Source organism: Anomalospiza imberbis, chromosome 7 (assembly GCF_031753505.1).
Source record: "Anomalospiza imberbis isolate Cuckoo-Finch-1a 21T00152 chromosome 7, ASM3175350v1, whole genome shotgun sequence".
NCBI classification, from domain to species: Eukaryota; Metazoa; Chordata; class Aves; order Passeriformes; family Viduidae; genus Anomalospiza; species Anomalospiza imberbis.
In genome coordinates this window covers 5,229,146-5,250,358 of record NC_089687.1, presented here as the reverse complement: position 1 = coordinate 5,250,358, position 21,213 = coordinate 5,229,146, and the positions used below count along the sequence as shown (strand labels likewise).

Below are 21,213 nucleotides of genomic sequence, written 5' to 3'. Positions count from 1 at the left end.
TGAAATTATGAGTTCAAACTGGTACAAGTCAGCAGTGAAAACATATTTATTTTATTTGTCCATTCTTCAACACCTAAGTAGTAACTATGGGTGATTTGAAATAATTTTTAGGTGGTTCTGTAACAGCAGAAATTCTTGACATGTGTCCACCTGAGATGGACAAAGAGCTGACCCTTGGGCAGGGAGGGTGTTCAGACTGATTTGTGTCTGGAGCTGGACGGTGTTATTAATACCACATCATGAAGCACTAAAGCACAGTCTTGTTAATTCAATATTTAAAGCCTAGGCAGTATAGATCAATGAGATTTTCTTCAGAGAATTATGACATTTCAGGTAAATTAATTTAATTGCTAAATTGAGCACTTTAAGCACAGAGGATCTCACCAAAATATCTATCACTTGCACTTCTGAGCCTGGAATGAAACATCAGAAAAACACCCTAATACACATAATACACACAAGAAATGCTATTCTGTGATTTCTGGAACATTTACAAATTCAAGCTGGCTAAGAAATCATTCAAGCAGTGTGACCAAGCTAGGTTTGGCCCAAATTAAAGACATTTTAAAGTACTTAGCAATCTTCTATGGAAAAGATTCCTTCCCCATCCCTAAAACACAACAAGAACGTAGAGGCTCTTTTCTCATGAATTCTGGTTTCCTGTGTCTCAGTATTAGTCATTACAGAGGTTCCCAGAATACATAATTTTAGATAAAATTGCTGCAGTTTTTTTTTCTTTCTTTGACTGTTACTTCAAAGTCATTAATATTTGCTATGTTGCTCTCACTGCCTTTTCACCATTGTTGCAGTGTTTTTTTTCTCCTGAATGACTCACATTTAATTTGGGATCCAAAACACCTCAATGCTTTTCAACCTTCTCTTGGTCAGTGTTTATACTCACTCACTTTTAAATATCATCTTGTATCAGTTAAGCTGAAAGCTCATTTTTCATTTTGATGAATATTAGCAGGGGAGATATTTTTTTGAATCAGGGATTTTGTCTCTTCACCTTTCAGTTTCAGCTAATTAATGTGTGTATTGAACAACATCACAAAACTCCGCACTCACAGCCAGCCTGGCATTTTGCAATGACCAAAACTGACCAGCTGTTTATTTTCTGGTTTTCCTGCAGTTTTCAGTACCTACCTAGGAGGCTCTGATCAATGCACGTTCCATTCATCAATGCCTTCCCTTCTGGACAAGCACATGTTGCACCAGAAGGGTTGAGTAAACAAATGAATTCACACGTCAGGTCCAAGCAGGGGTTAGGCACTGTTTAAAAAGACAAAATATTAGAAATATTGATTTTTTTTTATTATTTAATGAATTCAGAGCTATGTTCTAAAGCTAAAAAAGAGATAAATAATCACATACAAAAATTCTGATACACTTCCACTTCCCAGGACATGAACAGCCTCAAGTCTGTGGACCCACTCCCCCAAAAAGCAATGCAAGACCCACAGAAGGACAGAATTCATTCCTTTACCAAAAAATGTATTGGTAACATGGAGTAAAAAATTTCATCTGCTTCTGGCTAGAGGGATTGCTATTCATCTCTCTTCTAATTTTTTTTAATATCTCAGTTACAATGCAGGTACCAAAGGCATTTCTGTAGAAATTTGTCCAGCATCCTTTCAAATGGGTGCAAACGCATCAAAATTATATCAAGAAATATGACTAAATCTATTTTCAGTTTGTACAATCGGGCTCTGGTTTATGTTTACACAACTTTCCCCCCACCACCACCCCAAGTTGATGTTGAATTTAAAGTAGTTATGCTTACTCACAGTCCGTTTGTTTGTAGCGGTGAAAAATCAAGGCACTTTTTGCTTTATCAACATCCACACTGAGATATTCTACAAGGCTCTTGCCAAACTTGTGCACTCTAAATGCACCGTTTTTAGGGCCTGCTCCATATATGTAATCCTCAAAAATGTCAATTCTATGTGGATGCAGTAAACCTTGAGTAAAGATGGATAGCAAATACAAATACATATTCATATTCAAATAATAATAAACTTTTTAAATGAAAAACTCCAATTCATTACTGTGATTAACACCTAAGGACATTATTTTTCAGACAGCTTGTTTGGTCCTCACAGAAATTGCCTTTAAAAAAGCAATCTTCCTCAAAGGAACTCTTCCCATTTTGCAAGCAACTTAAATTTCAAGATTTTTATTAGTTTTCCACAAAATTGAGCCTCAGAAACTGGCTGATCATTGAAAAAAAAAAAAAGAAACTCCATAGTAACAACTCACTAATTAGAAGAGATTTGTTCTACTTGTTGTACCTTAGGTACAACACTTTAACTAGATGTATGTGACAAGGAAGAGGTCATTTTGTTTCACATCAAAGAAATTATTCTGACAAAACATTTCTTCAGCTCCTTCCTAACAAATTTGAAATGCTAGGTTTTCTCCTACACCTGTTTTAATTCATAATTATAGTAAATTAATGCAAAAGAAATTGTTAACTCTACCAACTCCTCATTTTTAAGAGCTCTGAGGGTCTATTAGGCCATCAGTTGGATTTCCTGTTGTATTTCCCTTGTATTTACTTAATTTTCAATCAGCCTTTATTTCTTCCTATTGTTCTTTCATGCTCTCAGTGCTTGGTACTCAGTATTTCACTTTCAAAAAAATATGTATGAATTTTTATTAAAACTTTAAGGCTTATTTAATTCAATGGGTTGAATTCAATGGGTTTTAGTCTCATTGCAAAGGAATTTCTAAACTCCCCCAATTTTCCTTTGGTCCAGTGCTAGAGGAGGTCGTGGTCAGACTCCTACACTCAAAGTGATCTCTCTTCAGATTATTATCTTCATGTTTATTGATATAACTTGTGGAATAAAATGCTTTTAAAACAAAATAAGATGATTTCGAACTTGTCCTGCCCAGTTAGGATTATGGAAGATTCTTCCTAGTGTATTCCAGAATATCCTGGAGAATTCTGGGTTAAAACACTCAGTAGCATCAGGTATAATAACACCCTGACAATTCTCCAGAGCCATCTGCCCACTAAGCAATCCTCCCCAAAAGGCTGTTTTCAAATCTTTTTTTTAATGTGTCCCTTTTATTTTCTACTCAAATTTCATGAATTTCTTACTTAACAAATTGTTAAAAAGCCATCATGCAACTGAAAACAATTTGCTTGACCAGAATCTCCTTTTTTATCAAAAGGAACTTTCTTCATTCACATTCTGTTAGCAGAATTCTGTGATTAGTCCCTGACCTGAAAGCCAAGCCCATTATTCTCCCAGAACTGATTCAGATCAACTGTTCTACAACCCCTGGAACTCCAATTCAATGCAGGCAGCTCTAATATAAGTCCAAGTGAGATCAAGCTTAAATATTAATCACAGTGTTACTCAATAGTACCTAAAATTGGAGAACTGCACATATCTTTGTTCCCCTAAGGTAATTTTATTAGATTATCTTAATGCTGAAATTATCTTTATCTTATCTAAAGCACTTGCTTAGATAAGGTTTGAAGCATTGTCTAACAAAAGCACAAAATCATACTCAAAAATCACTGCTTTTTGCTTACATAGTTCCTCTGAAGAATGAAACTTCAGCCAAATAAAACAAAATAAAATGAGAATCATGTTAAACCAAGGCTCTCCATACCTTGTTTTGTGCTCACAGACACAACTGAGTCGGACCCATCAAAAAGAACACTGCCAATAACAGACAACTCAAAATCAGCCCAGAACAAGCGCTGGCTGAACTGATCAACTACGAGACCTACAAAGGAGATAAAGTTCAAATAGGAACATACAACCTGGAAAAAAAATTAGTATTTTTCTATAACTCTACATTTTTATGTCATTTATATTCTTATGTGCACAAAATATTGCAGCAATTAGAAGATTTGAAAGGAAAACAAAGCAAATAAAATATTACAGCTCTCACTTAAACCTTCCTCTTGGGGAAACCATGGTTTTTTACTTTCTTTACCTTACTCTGCCCAAAGTCAGCACCTAATCCATTCTCCTCAGCAGGTAGGGATAGAAATACCAGGTGGGAATTAAATATAGAGTCAAATCCTCTAACTTGTTCTCCCAACCAAAACCTAATATGCCAATTGCACCAGTGTGATCCTGTGTTAAAAACTAGGCATTCAGAGTTCATGGAGTCTTTGCACCCTGTTTCCACATGTATTTAATTCTGTTCTCATTTTTATCACCAATCCTTCCCATGCAGTCTTGCAGACATAAAAATCAGATTATTTTAACTACATTGCTGCTGCAAAACTTAAACAGCAATATTGGCAGATATATAGCTATATAGATATATATTTACCTGTATATGAAAAGAAAACAAAAGAGAATAAAAGATCAATGACATTACAAATACCCAGCCTCTAGGCAATAATTAAATAGTTAAATCAAGTAGTCCATGCTTTATAGAGGAAGATCAAATGGTTAATATGCCATTTTAGGTCATGTTAAAAACTTCAGCCTGAAGAAAATACTGAAACCATAAAATAATTTAATTCTGAGCTTTTGAAGTTGCAGTGCATCTTTAATAAGAAGGGGAAAAGGTATTTTTCTTCTTATTTATGTAAGTAGGTAAGTCAGAAAAAATGCATCAAAAGAAATTATACATAACAGTGAAAATACTCCTCTCAAGGTCATAAATTAATCAGCTACAGATAGATGAGAGGAAGTGCAGAAAATCTGACTCACAGACCAGTGAAATATGTTTACATTTAAAACTCCATTAAAAAAAAGCCCTCTTTTAAAGAAACACTGGCATTCAGGGATATGGCTAAAGAGAATAATTTCTGGCAAAAGGCAATCACCATGTGTCAGTTCTGTGTGATACATGGGACCTGTAAGGGGCATGCTTTAGAAGCAGTCCCCACTCTCCAGATTTCCATTATTCTTTGCACTTTCATGAGAAGATTTAAATACAAATTAATACATAACTAGCATTCTCAGTGTATCCTTCATGGTATGCAGAGATAAAAGAAGTACTTCTATTTGTTTCATACATAAACCACTCTTGTGATAGTAATTTCTGTGTGAATCCTATGAAGTCAAGCCCACATGCTCAAACTCTCACTCCCTCCTATTTGAAATAGGAAAGCCATATGTGGTAACAAATTTAAGAACAGTGTAAACAATATTAGTAAAGTCCCATTTGGGAGGAAATATTAAAAGTTTGAACTCTTTCTTTGCATTCCCTCTATATGGGGCTGTGTTTAATATCTGGCAAAAAAATTAAAAAACTCCATGAACATCTATTTCCTACCATGTAGTAAAGGAAGAAAACACAGAAGGGTGTAACTAAAGTATTTCCAGGCAGTAAATACAGGAAAATGCCCGTTTCTTGGGTGTTTTGTCAGGTTTTTGTTTGTTTTGCTTTTTGTGGTTTTTTTTGTGTTTTATTTTTTTTTTTTTTAACTGAGAAACTGAAATCCTCCTGAGTTAGTGAGTAGCAGGTATTTGGGAAAAATAAGGTGTTTACCTGTAGGTCTTTGCAGGTTCTTTTGAACTAGTATCCTTCTCAGAGTACCATCCATAGATGATTCCTCTATGTGAGACCGATCCCCAATAACGGTCCAGTACATCATCCTGAAAGTGTTAAACACAAAAATTCACCTGAATGCCTGCACAGAGCCTCAAAACACTTCACTGATGCTCAACTGTTGCGAGCCTTTCAGCATTCCTGCAGAGTGAAGGTCTTGGTTTACAGCCAGGTAAGCTGAGCAGGAAATTACGTAAACAACCTGGAAAAGTTTAGACAACTGCAGAATTTTCTTTCCCTTGCTCCGTTTTGGAAATTTTATTTGAATTACCGAATCAGAGAGGTGTTGAAGGATACATACCCCTTTTTAGGATTTACAGCAATTGCATATGGCTCTCCTGCAATGCTGGTGAGGAGCCTGGTGCAGTTGGGTCCCTTCAGCTGTCCCACATTGATGGAGTACCTGAGGCTGGTCCAGTGAGTTGTGTAGTAGCTGAACCAATGCATTCGGGAATGATCAGTCCAGTAAATATTCCCAGCCACCCAGTCCACAGCAATGCCCCTGGGCCTTTTGAACTCTGGACACTAAAAGGAACAAATGTTGCAGTCAGATTTGTGGAAATGGCCTTCCACAGCAGCTGCACAGCCACAGATTCCTGTCATTTTTTCAGAAACACTGCACTGGAAAGATTTAAACTGCACCTGCAGGAGTTCAGCTCTGAGGGATCTGCTGACACCTCTATTCCATGCAGAGGAACAAGTCAATGCTTCAAATCTGTTCTCTCAAGTTTAAGGCTACCCACATTAGGAAAAAGTCACTTTGACATCAACTACTTGAACTATTGATACTGAAGCAAATAAGTGTTTTGGACTGTAATTTGAAACTGAAGGAAAAGGAAGATTTAAGATTATGCAGCTATTTTATTCCATGGTGTTCCATCCCAAAGCCCTCAGTGAAAACAGCTTGAGCCCATCCTGAGGAGTGGGTAGAGAAAATCTGCATTAGAAAACTGCACAAATTCCCTCTGTATTCATGAATATTCATCTTCACACATAAAAGATGCTTGACTGATTATAACATTAAATTTATCAACTGTAGGATATCTATCACTTTTTTTTTTCATAATGATTAAGCTTAGCTCTGAAAGATGGTCCTAAGGACAGGAGTTCGTATTGCAAACAGGAGATCTGTACGAGCAACTCTAAAGTTTACTGGAATTCCTGCAGAAATGAGGATTACCCAGCTCCTTCTAACATGAATGCAGTGTATCATAAAAACCTCAAGACCAGAATAAACTATAAATACATGCACAGTTTTTTGCCTATTTACTTATAACTATATCAAATTAAATTACGAAAAAAACCCCAGATATTCCTTAAAAAAAGAAGCAATGAAATGCTACTAAGACACATAACTGAAAACCAGGAAAGAAAATCCTAAAAAAAGGTTGTTTTCCCTTAAGTGTCAGAGTTCCCTAATACCACAAGACATTTGTAGACTATTTTCATCATAAAATAAAGGTCATTTCATTCTCCAGGTGAAATAATAGGACCACAAGGGTGACTTTAGAGAGTTCACTGCTCATAAACTTTTAATTCTGCAAAAATTTCATAGAAGGAATGCTTTATAGATATGTAGAACCTTGATTTTCTACTTAGAGGAATAGTAAAGTAAGCAAAATCAATCACTGCATTTATAAAACAGTATTTCTTTAAAAACAGGGTCACAGTTGATTTTTAAAGTGAAATAAAATATTGTACCATAATTCATTGGTATGAGATGATGACAGTGGTGGCATATGCTTCCACAAATAACAGAATTCTTTTTTTAAGCGTAGCATTTGCATATAACAAACTTTTCTTTGTTACTATCCAAGGAACATTCACAGAAAGGACCAGATACCAAAAAGAGCGGTATTTCCAGACAAGACTAATTATATTTTTAGTCCAAACTCCTTTTAGTTCTGTGCAATATTCAGGCACCTGAGTCAAGAAACCTCTCATACCTGGAGATCTCTTTGGATACTACAAGGATTAATGGCTTACAATGCTGGAACCAAATATTCTTTCAAAAGGAAAGCAGCTGTCATGGCCAGAAAAGCCTCTCACCTTTTCTTTTTTTTTTTTCCTGTTCAAACCCACAGTTTACAATAAGACTCTTTTTTGAGAGCCTGGAAAGTCCAAGATGGGAGTTGCCAAGCAGACTGAGAGATGGTTCCCAAAAAAGGTGGTTCTAGAAGCAGATGAGACATCCTAAAAGAGACATCCTACAAAAATTGAGGAGTGAGGATGGGGTTGTTGAGGAATACTGACCCTGTGTCCTCAACCAGACAGGAAAAGTGAAACTCCAGTAATGCTGGGGGAATATTAAAGATCAAATGAAGAAGAAGACGAACAGAAGAAATGTCAAGGAGCCATCTGGTATAAAAGATTTTAAAAAAAGAGGAAAATAAAAACCCACTAGCTGATGCTGTGGCTGTGTAATTTCCAGTTGTGTTCATTAAGTTGCAGCTACATCATATTTGTGAGGTCTTCTGCATCTTCTCACACTCTCTAGCAAAATTACTAACTGGAAATGAGCTCTTACCTAATAGCTTATTTGGATAATGTTAATTTTGAAGAATAATTATGCATACAAAATAAGGATGAAAATACAGGAAGAAAATCACATTAATGTTTTCTGCAGTGATTTTAGCCCACTTTGATGCTAATTATAACGTGCTACAACTTATTAGAAAAACTGGGGTTTGAAAGCTAATTGCCTTTCACAGTTTGGAAGTCTCTGCAGAGCTACAGACTACGTCAGCTCAATGACTTTTGATCAGAACTGATGTCTTTTATAAATTCTGTTTTCAAGGTAAAGAATTAATAACAAAAAAAAAAAAAATCCAACAAACAAACCCAATCCAAAAAACAAACCCAACAAACTAACAAACACAAAAAAAGAAGCTGCAGTAATGACCTGGATCTGGAAACCTTTTACATATAATGGCAGATTATAGATGTTCAGCCCCTAAAGCTGAGTTTGACTGAAGAAAATATGTTGCACATGCAGTAGGAATGCACCCCTTTGCAATGTTTAACAGGAAGAATAAATGACAGGAAGAATAAATCTAATGTGTATTATAAGCACGTATGAAGCAGTATTTTATCTTATTTATTTTGCAGATATTTTGGGTATGGAATTGCTGTGGAACAAAGTAAAGGAATGTTTTATTTTGCCTAAAATATCTTCATTAAAAAATAATACAATCTCTGATGTTATATTACTAGAACAGTAAAAAGAAATTAAAATGTTTAGAATTTTGCCCACAGAAACACAATATTTTTTTTGATAGATGAGCATCCCAGTGGGTGCAGTAATTCACCAAACCACCACTTGTATTACATAAAGTAGGATCACTTACAAACCCAAACCAGCTGATTCCAGAAAGAGTCTTCTAAGTATATAAATTTCATCCAGACAGAGCTGTAGCTCTAAGGTAAAACCACAAACTCCTGCTGTTTAGAGAAAATGGGCTGGAAGCAGATGGCATTCGCAGGGGTGCACTGGGGCAGGTTTGGGAAACACGAGTGGACCCATCCTAGGGGTGGTTAAGGGTTCTTGTGAAGCTCTCAGAACTCTGGGGCTGGAGCAGGCTGCCCATAAACTGACTGGATACACTACAAAACCTGTGCTTTTCTTCCTGTTAGCTGGAATCATCATTTAATGTTCATCTTTTTTGTCCTCCTCCATAAAATAAAGCACTTGAGCAGAAGTGTGGCGTGGCTCCGTGTTCGTTGTTCACCTCAGATAACTTCTGCAGCTCTCTCCAAGGATTAGGCAGCAAGCAGCTGCTCCAGTTATCACCAATTCACTCTGACTGCCTGAACTCGGCTGCGATGAGATCCTCTTCTGCATCTGTCAATAAACTCTGAAGAGCTGATATTTACTATTTCCTTTACTGCTTGAATTTGTACCAGTCTTAAAACCCTTTTCACAGAAAATCAGGAAAGGTACTTAAAGCTATTCTCTGAGGAAGGCTCTTGATATGCTAATTCTGTGGAGCAATTTCAGTTGAGATGGATTTTTGCATTAATGTAATTACCTGAAAATGCAGGTGACTTTGTTCAAGTTTACTGTCCTGATTTACATATCAAAGTCTAGATATAAAAGTTATAATTTAACCTTTGAAAACTTATCCATTAAAAAAAAACAAACCTTGGGTTAAAATTAAGGAATTCTCAAGCTTTTTAAAACCAAATTTCAGTGACAATATTAAAGCAACACTATAAAACCAATTAACCTATTGATCAGCTGCAAATAAGGCAACAATATTAGAATATTAATGAGATAACACTGGGAAAATAACTGAATAGTTAAGCACAATGAGAAGCAAATATTTCACAAATATAAATGAGAAGTGTCCAAGATATATTCAAAGACAGTCTGTGCATTTTCCACATTCAGATTTGTAATCTGAATTTGTTTGTTGGATCAAACTGTCACAAGGACCTACGTGCACTGAAGAGACAGGGGAACATGGGGTAAAAAGGAAAACATCATTTTTTCAATATCTTTGAATCAAAAAGGAAGTGACTAAAAGATCTTCTTGGATAACAGTGAAAAAGGATACGAAAAGTGAAAACTATTTCAGTATATTAGGAAAATACTAATTCTAACAATATTTTATCTCTATTAGTTTAAACAGGGAGACAGTGACAAGTGAGTTGTGAAAATTTCAATCCCTGGACTAGGAAGATGTCTGAAAGAAGCTTATGTTCCATTTTATGGATCTCTAAGAAAGTGTTAGATCTTTTAGAGAGGCTACAGGTCAGCAAGCTGCTCTTGCTGCAGAATGCACCTGCATATAACCCCCAGAAAGAAACAAAATAAATAAATAACACTACCACCCTCTCAACACTAACTTCACAAGGCTTTACACTTTCATTATTTTCTAATGAATAATTCAATACAGAGATCGGTTAATCAGGATTTTTTAAACAGAAACGTACACCACATTTAAATGAGAAAAACTCCACAGCAGAATTACTCCACATCTTCAATACAGGCATCCTTCTGCAAAACTCAAATGTCAGTGCTGACCTGTTAGAGATCCTAGGCATTATTTTCTACTTCAGGTCTACATTCCATACACTTTCTCTGAACAAAATCTAGACATTTCTGCTGGGCAGGTGGAAGTGTTGGTTTGAAACCACTCTTATAAAGAAGCAACAACAGATTCCAGGTATCTTCAGGGCCCATTGGTGCCTACATCAGGAGGCTTTTTGCCCTGCTGGTGTCAAAGGTCAGGAATGTCATTCCTTTGGAGAGGAAATATCCTTGGGTGGAATGTACTCAAGTGGTTTCAGAAGTGTATGAATTATAGATGAAAGATTGAGCTACTGTTGCTACTCCTGTTTATTCTGGGTGTATAAAAGCAGGCATGTGATGGGAGGTCATCACTGTTACCTCTCCTAAGTTTAAGGAAACGTGAAACAGCCAGACAGGTGTTTTTCCTAACTGGCCAGGAAAAAAAAAAATTAAAAACTCTACTCTACTATCAAATTCAATGAAGACTAAAAACCCCCAAATCTAAATTTACAGCATTATAGAAACACCAATACAAAGACTACATTGGTATATTCAAATTCAGCAATATCCCTCCCTAGAGAATTTTGTAGAAATATTTTAGGCAAAATGAGTAACAACCTGCATTAATTTTATTTTCAAGTAAAGACCACTTAAAATTACCCATGCTTATGAAAATCCACATTTCTGTTGCAAAGTCTAAACCTACATTAATGTTTATAAAAAATAAGATACTATGAAGTTCAAAATAAAAACCAGGAGTAAATACCAATTGTTCTAACGTTTAAATATATGTCATAACTTTGCCAATATTATTGTTTATATTATCTCTGTAGAAATTAAATTAAATTTTGTTTAATCTCAATTTTCTGTCTTCCAAAGATTTGAAATTCATGGCTTTCTTCTTCTATATATTATATTCTTCCCTTTTCTCTGTTGAAATAAAAAATCTTGATGGGATACAGCCTTCTCAATGCTCTAATATAGTGATTACTTCTCTGCAGGAGAGTTTTTTAAATCCTACAATTGTGTTGTCTTGGAGACTCTACCAAATCTGTCAGAGTCTTGAAAAGAAAAGCTTTAGTAGCCATATATATCACTGAAATAAAATCACTCTCAGATAGACATTTTAATTTACCGAATCAGCCCATGCTATTATAGAAGAGTCAGAATAGAAAAAATAAATTGAATTAAATTTGTGTGATTTAATCTTTGATTTTGAACACTTACTATCAAGCCACTGTTACTCTGCCTTCTCTCTCTGTCGTGAAGTTTTCTGTAGAAAATCCCTCCTGGATTAAATTGAGTGCTCCAAACAATCATATCCCCTTGAAAATATGCATCCATTCCAGTTATCCTTGAATTGTGTTCAATATGTGATATTTGCTGATGAGCATCACTGTAGTTGAATGGATATGCAAAACCCAGGATGTCAGTGTCATTAGCAACATAGAGAACTTGATCTTCAGAGCCTAGGGATTATTATAATGAAACAAAAATAAGGTAAATGTCAACTAATGCAAATCAGTGTGTTTTACTCAAGTAGCTTTTTGGTGCTCAGCTGATATAACTTCTGAGGTTAAAATTATTTTCTGGTTGTTGAAGACTGCAGAAACACCTACACTCTGGGCAATAAATGCAACTCTTGATATTCTGATATCAACATATCAACTTCAGTGCTCACCAAGTACACAGTGAGACACCAGAACTACATTTTAAGGAGTATGTAATATTAGAATTTGAATATTTTAAAGCAGTATACAAAAATAGAGGATACTATGCACTCAGCCCATATGAATCCCATAGTTTTATATCCATTATGTCTTTAGAGGGTCCTAAATGTATATTTTAAAGGAACACAGAGCTCCAATAAACATGGTTTTATATTGCTCAATTGGAAATTAGGAGTGGAATGATTTTATCTTTAGTGTAGGCTGTGGAGTTTTGACTGCAACAGAACCTGTGTCTTACGTCTCTTCATTTCAGCTAGCCAGATACCATTTTGATCCAGAGGTTGTAAAGTATATTATTCATAAGAAAGTGTTCTCTCATATCAATTAATTTTGTTTTGAGAAAGTTAAAATCTGCTTGATAATTTAGAATGTATTTGTACTATGTTTATTTCCCCATTCATATTGCATTTATCCATAGAGAATCAATTTTAAATGTCTGTCCAACACACTTCCTCCTTATGAGTATGAAATATCAAATATCATTTGTTCCCTTCCTCCTGATAAATGCAAGAACAAAGAGGAGGTTAGTTAAAGCAAATATCAGGGAGGAAAGAAGGAAGCATGAACTGTATTACAATGGAAATTAAGCTGGTGGACAATTCAGATTTAGGATAATGATTCCCAGATTTTTAAATTATAAGACCTCAGAATTATGTCTGTGTTCCTATAATAACAAACCATTATCTTCAATTAGTAATCCTATTTGTTCCCATGTCATAATCTGATTTCTTTAGTAACAGGCAATGATGCCAAACCCTGAGAGAGTCCATGTTATGTGTGAAATACTAACGACTCATTAATATGATCTTCCCATGGCAAATTTGCTTCAAAAAACCTGGACAATGTATATAACAAATGACAGCACTGTCTCTTTTGATTTTTACAGCCTTACCTTTTGCTATGCAACTGTTGTTCCTCTCCTTGTAATTTTTCTCACATGCACATCTGTAAGAGCCCTTTAAATTATGGCAGTGTTGGGAGCAGGTACCAAATACCATGCATTCATTGATATCTATGAAGACAAAATTGTAATTTACATACCTGTAGTTTAATACACTACTATTTAACATGTTCATGCAACCATGGAACAAAGCAGATGAACAAAGGGAACTCAAACATTTTTCTACTGACCAGTGTGGCACCATACATATTAAGACTCATTTTCTAAGGAATTTCACTTTCTATCTGTTTACCTTGATTTCAGTTTTGTATTATGCATCTTTATTATTTTAAGCATCTCAAAATATTCTCATATGCCAACCTCAATACCAATGTTAAATGATCTACTAGACCTTAAAAAAATCCATTTAGTCCTTAAATTATTTAATAGCCTGACTTGAACCTTTTGACATTCTAACAACTTATGTTGAATCAGTTGTTCTTAACAACTAATGTTAAATCTTTGATAACCTCTCCAGGTAAAATGTATGAATCTACATTTTTTAAATACTTTCTGGTGGTTTTTGGTTTTGTTTTTTTTTTTTTTGGGGGGGTTTTTTGTTTGTTTTTTTAAATTTCATAATCCCATAGCTATCAAACAGCTTCTACTCTGTGAAGAAAGAAAAACACCAAACATGATATGTATCTCCTTCTCCAGCACAGAAAATTGACTACAGAATTGACTTTTAATACTTCACAACAAGGGAACATGGAAAATATCTGTACCTTCACATTGTCTATTCCTCCTGTTTCTCTGAAATCCAGGTTTACACTGACACAAAAGGGATGATTTTGTTTGATTGCAGAATGCATCATCTCCACAAGGATTCACATTATCTTCACATGTATATTCAGCGATGCCTAAAAATAAACAATATGTCTAAAAAATCCCTGATTTTAACACTTTGTTCAAAGTGTTAAAAATGATATCTAATTTAACAACAACAAATAACAAATTCATCTTTCTGTTTAAAGAGCATCAGGTACATTTTTAACAAATAAATGACATTATAGTGTTTATCTACAGCTGCATGATTTAATGTATTGTATTTTATGCAATGACTGTATTTAACTGAGATACTTTTCCCATCAAGAATTTAATACTAATTTTTTTCTTGTTGCAAATATGAAACAATACAATCAACTTGTACTTACATTTTGTAAAGAACTCATAGCTACACCAAAAAAGCTCTACAACCTGAATTGCTATCAAATTTCCCTTGCTCTTGTGGTACAGGATTCCATTCAATTCTAACTAAAAGAAGGAACTGCGTTAAACCGAGTTCTGTATTGTTTAATAGGTCTTGCACAGATGACTGTCTTGGTTAATCGTTTCTTTTCTGCTACAAACAAGAGAACAGATCTTGCCAGCCCAACTCACTTATTTTGCAGTCTTGCTCATCTGAGCCATCTCCACAGTCATCAAACCAGTCACACTGCAGCTCCATGGGAATGCACTTCTTGTCATTGCAAGCAAACTCATCTTTTTTACACGGTCTGGCTTTAAACGTGATTTTGTCTACATAATTACAGATTGATAAGAGGAAAAATAAATCAGTATTTAGGATTCTCGAGTTATTTTAGACACATACAAACGGGAATCACGGCCAAGCATTAAGCAACTGGAAATTATTTCAAGCTTAAATTCTTTTGGTTTCAAATTCTGATCTGCTAACCTGCAGTTCAGCTTTACTGAAGGACAAGCAGATCTAGGTAACAGAGTTTGCCTTCAAGGTGTTTCCTCTGCTCTGAATGCCTTGAAAGGCAATATCACCTACCACAGTGATCTTCATCCGAGTTATCTCCACAGTCATCGACCTCGTTGCAAATCTGCTCAGGCCGCAGACAAACCCTGTTGTTTCTACATCTGTAGGGCCTCGTTGGAGGGCAGGGAAACTTTACTGCACAGCAAAGAAAAGAAGCAGCTGTTAGCCAGCTGTTAATCCTTTTTTAATGACACACCAAAGCCAGATATGTGTTGGCATTCTAAGTTCTTCATTTAGAGGTTTTGTGTGATAAGAGTGATTTATACCCTTTTTTTGAGAACTAGTAAATATGGCAGAAAAATAGCAAAAGAAGGATGAAGTGTAATGATGCTCAACATCACATCATACAAGTAACTTTTTGCTCCCTTTGTTGATTTCCTACAGAAAAGTTTCATTTCTCAAAAATAGAAAATATCAAATATCTGAAATTACATGAAAAGCAATAACAAAAGAAAACTATATCCCCATATTTCAAGCTTATCTTCTAAAAGCAAAAAAAAAATTTAAGACACATGTGCCTTTATATATTTGTGTGCCTTAAATGTCATTCTTGCTTTATTATACAAAAAACTCTGAAAAATATAATGCCATACCACACATTTCAGCAACTTCATCAGAGTTATCTCCACAGTCGTCCTCACCATCACAAACCCAAAAATGTAGTTTGCAGAGGGAATTGTTGCACAAAAATTCATCAGCTCTACATATATTTCCCCCTGGGAAGATGAAAAGACAACAGAAAAAAAAAAACAAAAACAGGAAAACAAAAAAAGAAAGAATGTCAGTTTTTGATAAAACCACTACAACCACTTATCACACACTATTTGCAGAGAGTAACAGAGGTAGCATAACTAAATTTACAGATCCCAAAGGAACAGGCTGGAGAGGCAGAGGAATACTCATTCAAAAATCTATTTGCTGACCAAACAGTTCTTGTCCCTGACTGCCAGCTGGGAATCACCAAACCAGTGACCAGCTGGGCATGTTCCATTTGCATTTAGGCAGGAGATGTTCAAACTCCCTGTCTGCAACTCTCCTTGGTGCTACAGCCTCTCAGCAAAGGCCTGGCTGGTACATCAGGAATTTGGGTCATCAGAGAACGAGATAAACAGAAATAGGGGCCAAATATGTGAAAAGCCACTTCAGTCCTGGTTTGTTTCACACCAATGTCTGATCCTATTCCTACTCCACTCTCTGAGTCACATGTTGGAGACAAAGTGATTGCAGCCCATCAGCCATGAGGCAGCACCTTCTTCTTCTCCTGAGGAGCAGCAGGCTTGGCCAGCTTTGTAAAACCCCCACCACCTCCAAATGCTGTATCTAGGAAAGGTCCAGCCATGTGGGCACAGAACAGATAAAATAAAGTGACCTCTGACAGGATCTTCCTTTCTGTAATTTCTGAAATGCCTCACTGGGATATTTATTGAACACAGAAAGCAGCAAGAATAAAACCTTCCATGTGTTCTGAATCATCTAACAAAAGGGAACATTGGGTAAGGGAAAATGGTTTAGGGCAGAATGCTCTCAGGCTTTAAAAATTAGTTCAAGGTGGATTCAGTTTTAATGTATGTTGTGATAAGAAAGAATTTGTTTCCTAATTATGACTAAATTTTATCACGACCAATCAACAAAGTTATGCAAATTCTTGCAATTAATTTCCTATAAGGTAACTGGATTTTCAGTTTCCTGAGAGGAGTGGAGTATAAAATAAATAAAGCTGGGTACCTGCAGAGAAGGAAACAATGAAGTTTTATATGATAATACCAAAACTCTCACTGTGGCTTACCTCAATGCATCACACCCACTCTAAGAGCTAGATCAGGCTTCAGTGGCTTTTTACTCATTCATTCAATGCCCTGTTCACACCTCATTAAAATCAACAGAAGGCTTTCTCTTGCTATAAAGGTTCAGAATGGCTGAACTTTTTTCCCCCAAAAAACTAATTTCCATGAAATGCCCATTGCATAAAAGGATGCTGGAACTCTCACACTGCTACCAGGTATTATTCACTCTCATGGCAAATATAACTTATGAACATTAACAGAAATATCCTGTATAATTATCCAAGGAAAATATATAAAATTCAAGTACTCTTCATGATGAAAGGCATGAATCCAAATAATAGTGTGTGCAATCACAATATAACCATCATTCTAGTTGTTTAATAAGATTGAAGAGAGTTATTTTTGTAAACATGCACAGTGGGCCACAGATAAATATTATGGATATTATTTTAGAATGCCGTAGAATAAAACTCCATTTGTGTTTGCTGTATTTCCAAAGATGAAAAAATTAGTTATCAGTGAGATAAACTGGCATTTCTTTCATGTGATTGCTCTGCCTGTCATAATTCCTTTATAAAATAGATTTCTGCAACAGAATCATAATTGTGACATAAATAGAAAGTATGATAGCAATAACCAACTAGGAAAATTCTTCTTATTGTATTGTAAGCAATTTGCAGTTCACAGAAGCTCCATTATGCTGCCCAAAGAATAACGCGGATGTCAGATAAAATAAGTGGGTTACTATTTACTTCCACTTCATTTGGGTTTTAAAGAGATATAGTCCAGATATTTTAAAAGCAGTTTTAAAATGGACTAGATGGCTGTTATTTATTTATTTATTTATTTATTTGACTTTGTTATCTGTCTTCTTGCACCTAAACACCTCTGGAATATTCGGCACATTCTCTGGATTTCCTGGTCTCTCTTTCAAACTTAATCATCCACACACTGTATCTTTTTTCCCCCTTTAGTCTCAAGCATTGTGTAATAAACTTAAAACAAGGAAAGGCCAATTTATTATGTTTGCTTTGTATCTGATTATCACATATAGCTGTACTCCATTATGCTTTGAATTTATGCACAGAACATGTGACTGTAGGTGGCTAACCCACAGAACTAGCCACTTTAAAGAAAAAGAAAGAAGAAAAATACAGGAAAAAACCTAAAAAGATGACAAAATGTCAATTAAAATTATTCTTTAGGAAAAAAACTCCTTTAATTTGATTAAGAGGAGGGGCTGGTGAGGAATGTGCGTGTCAAGGGCAGCCTGGGCTGCTCTGGCCATGGAATGGGGGAGTTAGAAACCTTTCAGGCTGCAAGGAGGGTGCAGAGCAAGCTCTCTACACTCCAGGGCTCCAGGACAGCACACTTGGGCTTCTCCAGCATGGGCTTGGGAAAGCCCTGGAGGGAAGAGGGGCCCAGGAGAGCCTGGTTGGTATCCAAGCATCACCTCTTCCAAGCCCAGGAGTGATGTGTCTCAACAAAGAGTAAGTCAGAGTGTGCCAGAAGGACTCTGTGGATGAACAGGTTGCTCATGGACAAACACAAAAAAAGAAGGTGAAGCACTGGCACAGGTTGCTCAGAGAAACTCTGGATGCCCATCCCTGGAAGTGTCCAAGGCCAGGTTGGATGGGGTTTGGATCAGCCTGGGACAGCGGAAGGTGTCCCTGCCCATGGCACAGGGCTGGAATTGGATGAATTTTAAGGTCTCTTCCAATCCCAAGTGTTCTGTGATTCTCTGAAATTAAACAGAAACCTGGCTTCTTAAGATGACTTATTTAGCAAATGTTCATTATATTGCACAGCTGTGTGATTTATTGTGCATGGCTTTGTAATTTACTGTGTCCTATAAAAGCTTAAATTAACCAGATTTACTGTTGATTTCCTTGATGAAAAAGAATATGCTTCCAGTAATAACATGACCTTTTCATCACTGGGGAGGGAAACAGAAAGGAAGAACAAGTCATGAACAACCTAAGTTTTGCTTATTCCTACAGATCACTTGTTAAGCTGCTGTACTGTCTTCGTCAGAAGAGGTCACAGAACTTTCCTTTCTCCGCTCATAATGGCCAGGGTACCACTAACTTGCAATGTGTGTGTTCATAAAAAGCCCATAAACATTTTTGGAGACGTGTCTCTTGCCTTGGTCACAGTTTTCTTCATCGCTGCCATCCACACAGTCATGGATCCCATCACAAAGCCATCGCACAGGGATACAGTAGGCCTTGTTTCTGCACCGAAACTGATCTTCTTTACATTCTGTTACACAATCCATCTGTGGCAACACAGACATCAGCTATGGATTAATGACTGAGAGCAACAACAGCTTGTCCCCGCTGCCAGGATGGAGCAGTCCCTGATGGAAACCGCCCCAGAACCACGCTTGGGGGTTGATTTTGAGAACACACATTTCTGCGCTTGTCCAGTGCCCAGGTTGTCAAAACCTGTCCACAGAGCACACAAACATACAATCATGGGGCTAAGTTATCTGACAGCACTCAAAGGATGCAAGAAAACCCTATTGGCCCTTTCAATTATTTTGAGACCTAAAAAATTTATAAAACAAAAAATCAGGAAAAAGAAATAAATCACCAGAAATGTGTCAGGTACCTCATCAGAGCCATCAGCACAGTCCAACTCCCCGTTGCATTTCAAGGATGCTGAAATGCAGCCTCCACTTGCACACACGTACTCACTTGAAGAGCAGGTTGGAGATGCTGGTTACAAACACATATTTTAGCATTAAGAAAATATAACTTATGAATAAACTGATTTTTAATTTAAAGTTTCCTTCTAGTTAACAGTAAGCCAACTTGTGTCTAAGCACTTCCGTAAACTACAATAAAACATTTGACAAATCTGAATTGTGGCATCCTAAATAAATTGTATAAGCATAGTGAAAAGGCATTTGTGTTTTTCACTTAGAAATTAAATTTTATTTTTTCCTTAAGCTTGGTAACAAAGGCAACTACACAAATGCATATCTTCAGAGAATGAGTATACTTAAAAAAATTGCATTCCTTAAAATGAGCTTGGAGTTTAGCTAAGTGTAGCTAATTTATAATTGAATAAACTAAATTTTTAGGAAACCATCTTATTGGAAAGTATTCATTATTACAATTAAAACACAAAAATATTAAGCAGGATATTTTAATATAAAGGTGGATATTTTTTGTTGCACTGCAAATCAGAATAGTTTTGTCATAGGCTTTTATCACTTACATCTAGCTTACAAAAAAAATTAGGAAAGTTCCTGCAAAAATAAACAACTGTATTTTCCAAGAAAGCAAACATAACATAAAATAAAAATAGCAATAATTTAGTAGACAAAAATCTTTGCATAAAGACAATTAAACTTTGAATGAAGACCACAAAGCAAAACGTTTCAGGACATGCCAAGATTTACTGACATTTTCAGAGCAGAATTTTATATGTTGAGTATTTCTTAACAAATTATAATTCAAAATAATTGAATTAAATACTTATGCCCCAACAAGCTTCACACTGCAGAGTTGTACATAAGTAGGATTTTCCAAACACCAGCAGGAAGACACAATGATGCAAAGTCAAAAGGTGAAGTATTTCAAGGTTTTTTTTTTTGCACTTTCTCGCTGCTACTAGTGCCCAAGAAATCATGATTTGATGATTTATCTTCTTCCTTCACTCTGATTCATTCCTGGCTTCATTTTATAATTCAGAATTATTTAAAACAATACCTGGTTCACAATTTTTCTCATCATCCCCAAGTTTGCAGTCCTCATGGCCATCACATTTCCATTTTGCCGAGATGCACTGGCCATTGGAGCACTGGAACTGATCCCTAGAACAGCCTGTTTCACAATACCTCTGGTACCAAAGAAACAACCAATAAACAAGATCAAGAATTTAATATAAACATTGGTAAATATGCAGCTGGTGACAGAAGCTACAGCCCATAATCCTCCATGTTATGAAAAATGTAGTAATTAAAGTCTTGTGAAAATAAATATATTTGTGGAGATGATTCAAAATGGTGACTCACACCCTCTAAATAGCTGGGAAACACCTGAGGTCCAGTATTGAAAGGAAAAGAGAAGGGAAAAAAGGGGGAAAAAAAAAAAGAACAGAAAACCAGCAAAGTATTATTCAGTGAGCTTCTGATACACAACAAACAGTCTTCATTGTTATCTCAAAAAAATCTCTCAAACCAAAGCAATGCTGTGTGTAAAAAGAATGGTTTCCCAAGCAGGACACAAAGTACTTATATGATGGGAAGAGTTTCAGATCACTGCTGGGACAAGAAAATGTAGAATACTCTTTAACTTTACTTGATTTATTTATATGTTCTCTTTTTAGAATAATTACATCAGAAGGTTTGGTTTTAATTTAGTAATGATATTTGCATATAGGGATTCATTTGTGGATTTCCCACTGTTGCCTTTCAGAAAATTTCTGTGCAGGAATGC

At 35.8% G+C, this 21,213-nt stretch overlaps 1 protein-coding gene across 1 annotated transcript in view; it reads right to left on the bottom strand.

Annotated features, from left to right (window-relative positions):
• Positions 1–21,213, bottom strand: part of LRP1B (LDL receptor related protein 1B) — a 633,449-nt gene that overhangs the window by 41,824 nt on the left and 570,412 nt on the right. The window contains exons 69-82 of the mRNA XM_068195161.1: positions 20,485–20,614; positions 19,379–19,485; positions 18,911–19,043; positions 15,575–15,697; positions 14,994–15,116; positions 14,597–14,734; positions 13,942–14,076; positions 13,169–13,288; positions 11,774–12,015; positions 5,834–6,057; positions 5,473–5,579; positions 3,628–3,744; positions 1,788–1,961; positions 1,147–1,272 (exon numbers count right to left, since the gene is read on the bottom strand). Of these exons, the coding sequence (XP_068051262.1) occupies positions 1,147–1,272; positions 1,788–1,961; positions 3,628–3,744; positions 5,473–5,579; positions 5,834–6,057; positions 11,774–12,015; positions 13,169–13,288; positions 13,942–14,076; positions 14,597–14,734; positions 14,994–15,116; positions 15,575–15,697; positions 18,911–19,043; positions 19,379–19,485; positions 20,485–20,614 (1,999 nt within the window). The remainder of the gene's footprint in view (positions 1–1,146; positions 1,273–1,787; positions 1,962–3,627; positions 3,745–5,472; positions 5,580–5,833; positions 6,058–11,773; positions 12,016–13,168; positions 13,289–13,941; positions 14,077–14,596; positions 14,735–14,993; positions 15,117–15,574; positions 15,698–18,910; positions 19,044–19,378; positions 19,486–20,484; positions 20,615–21,213) is intronic.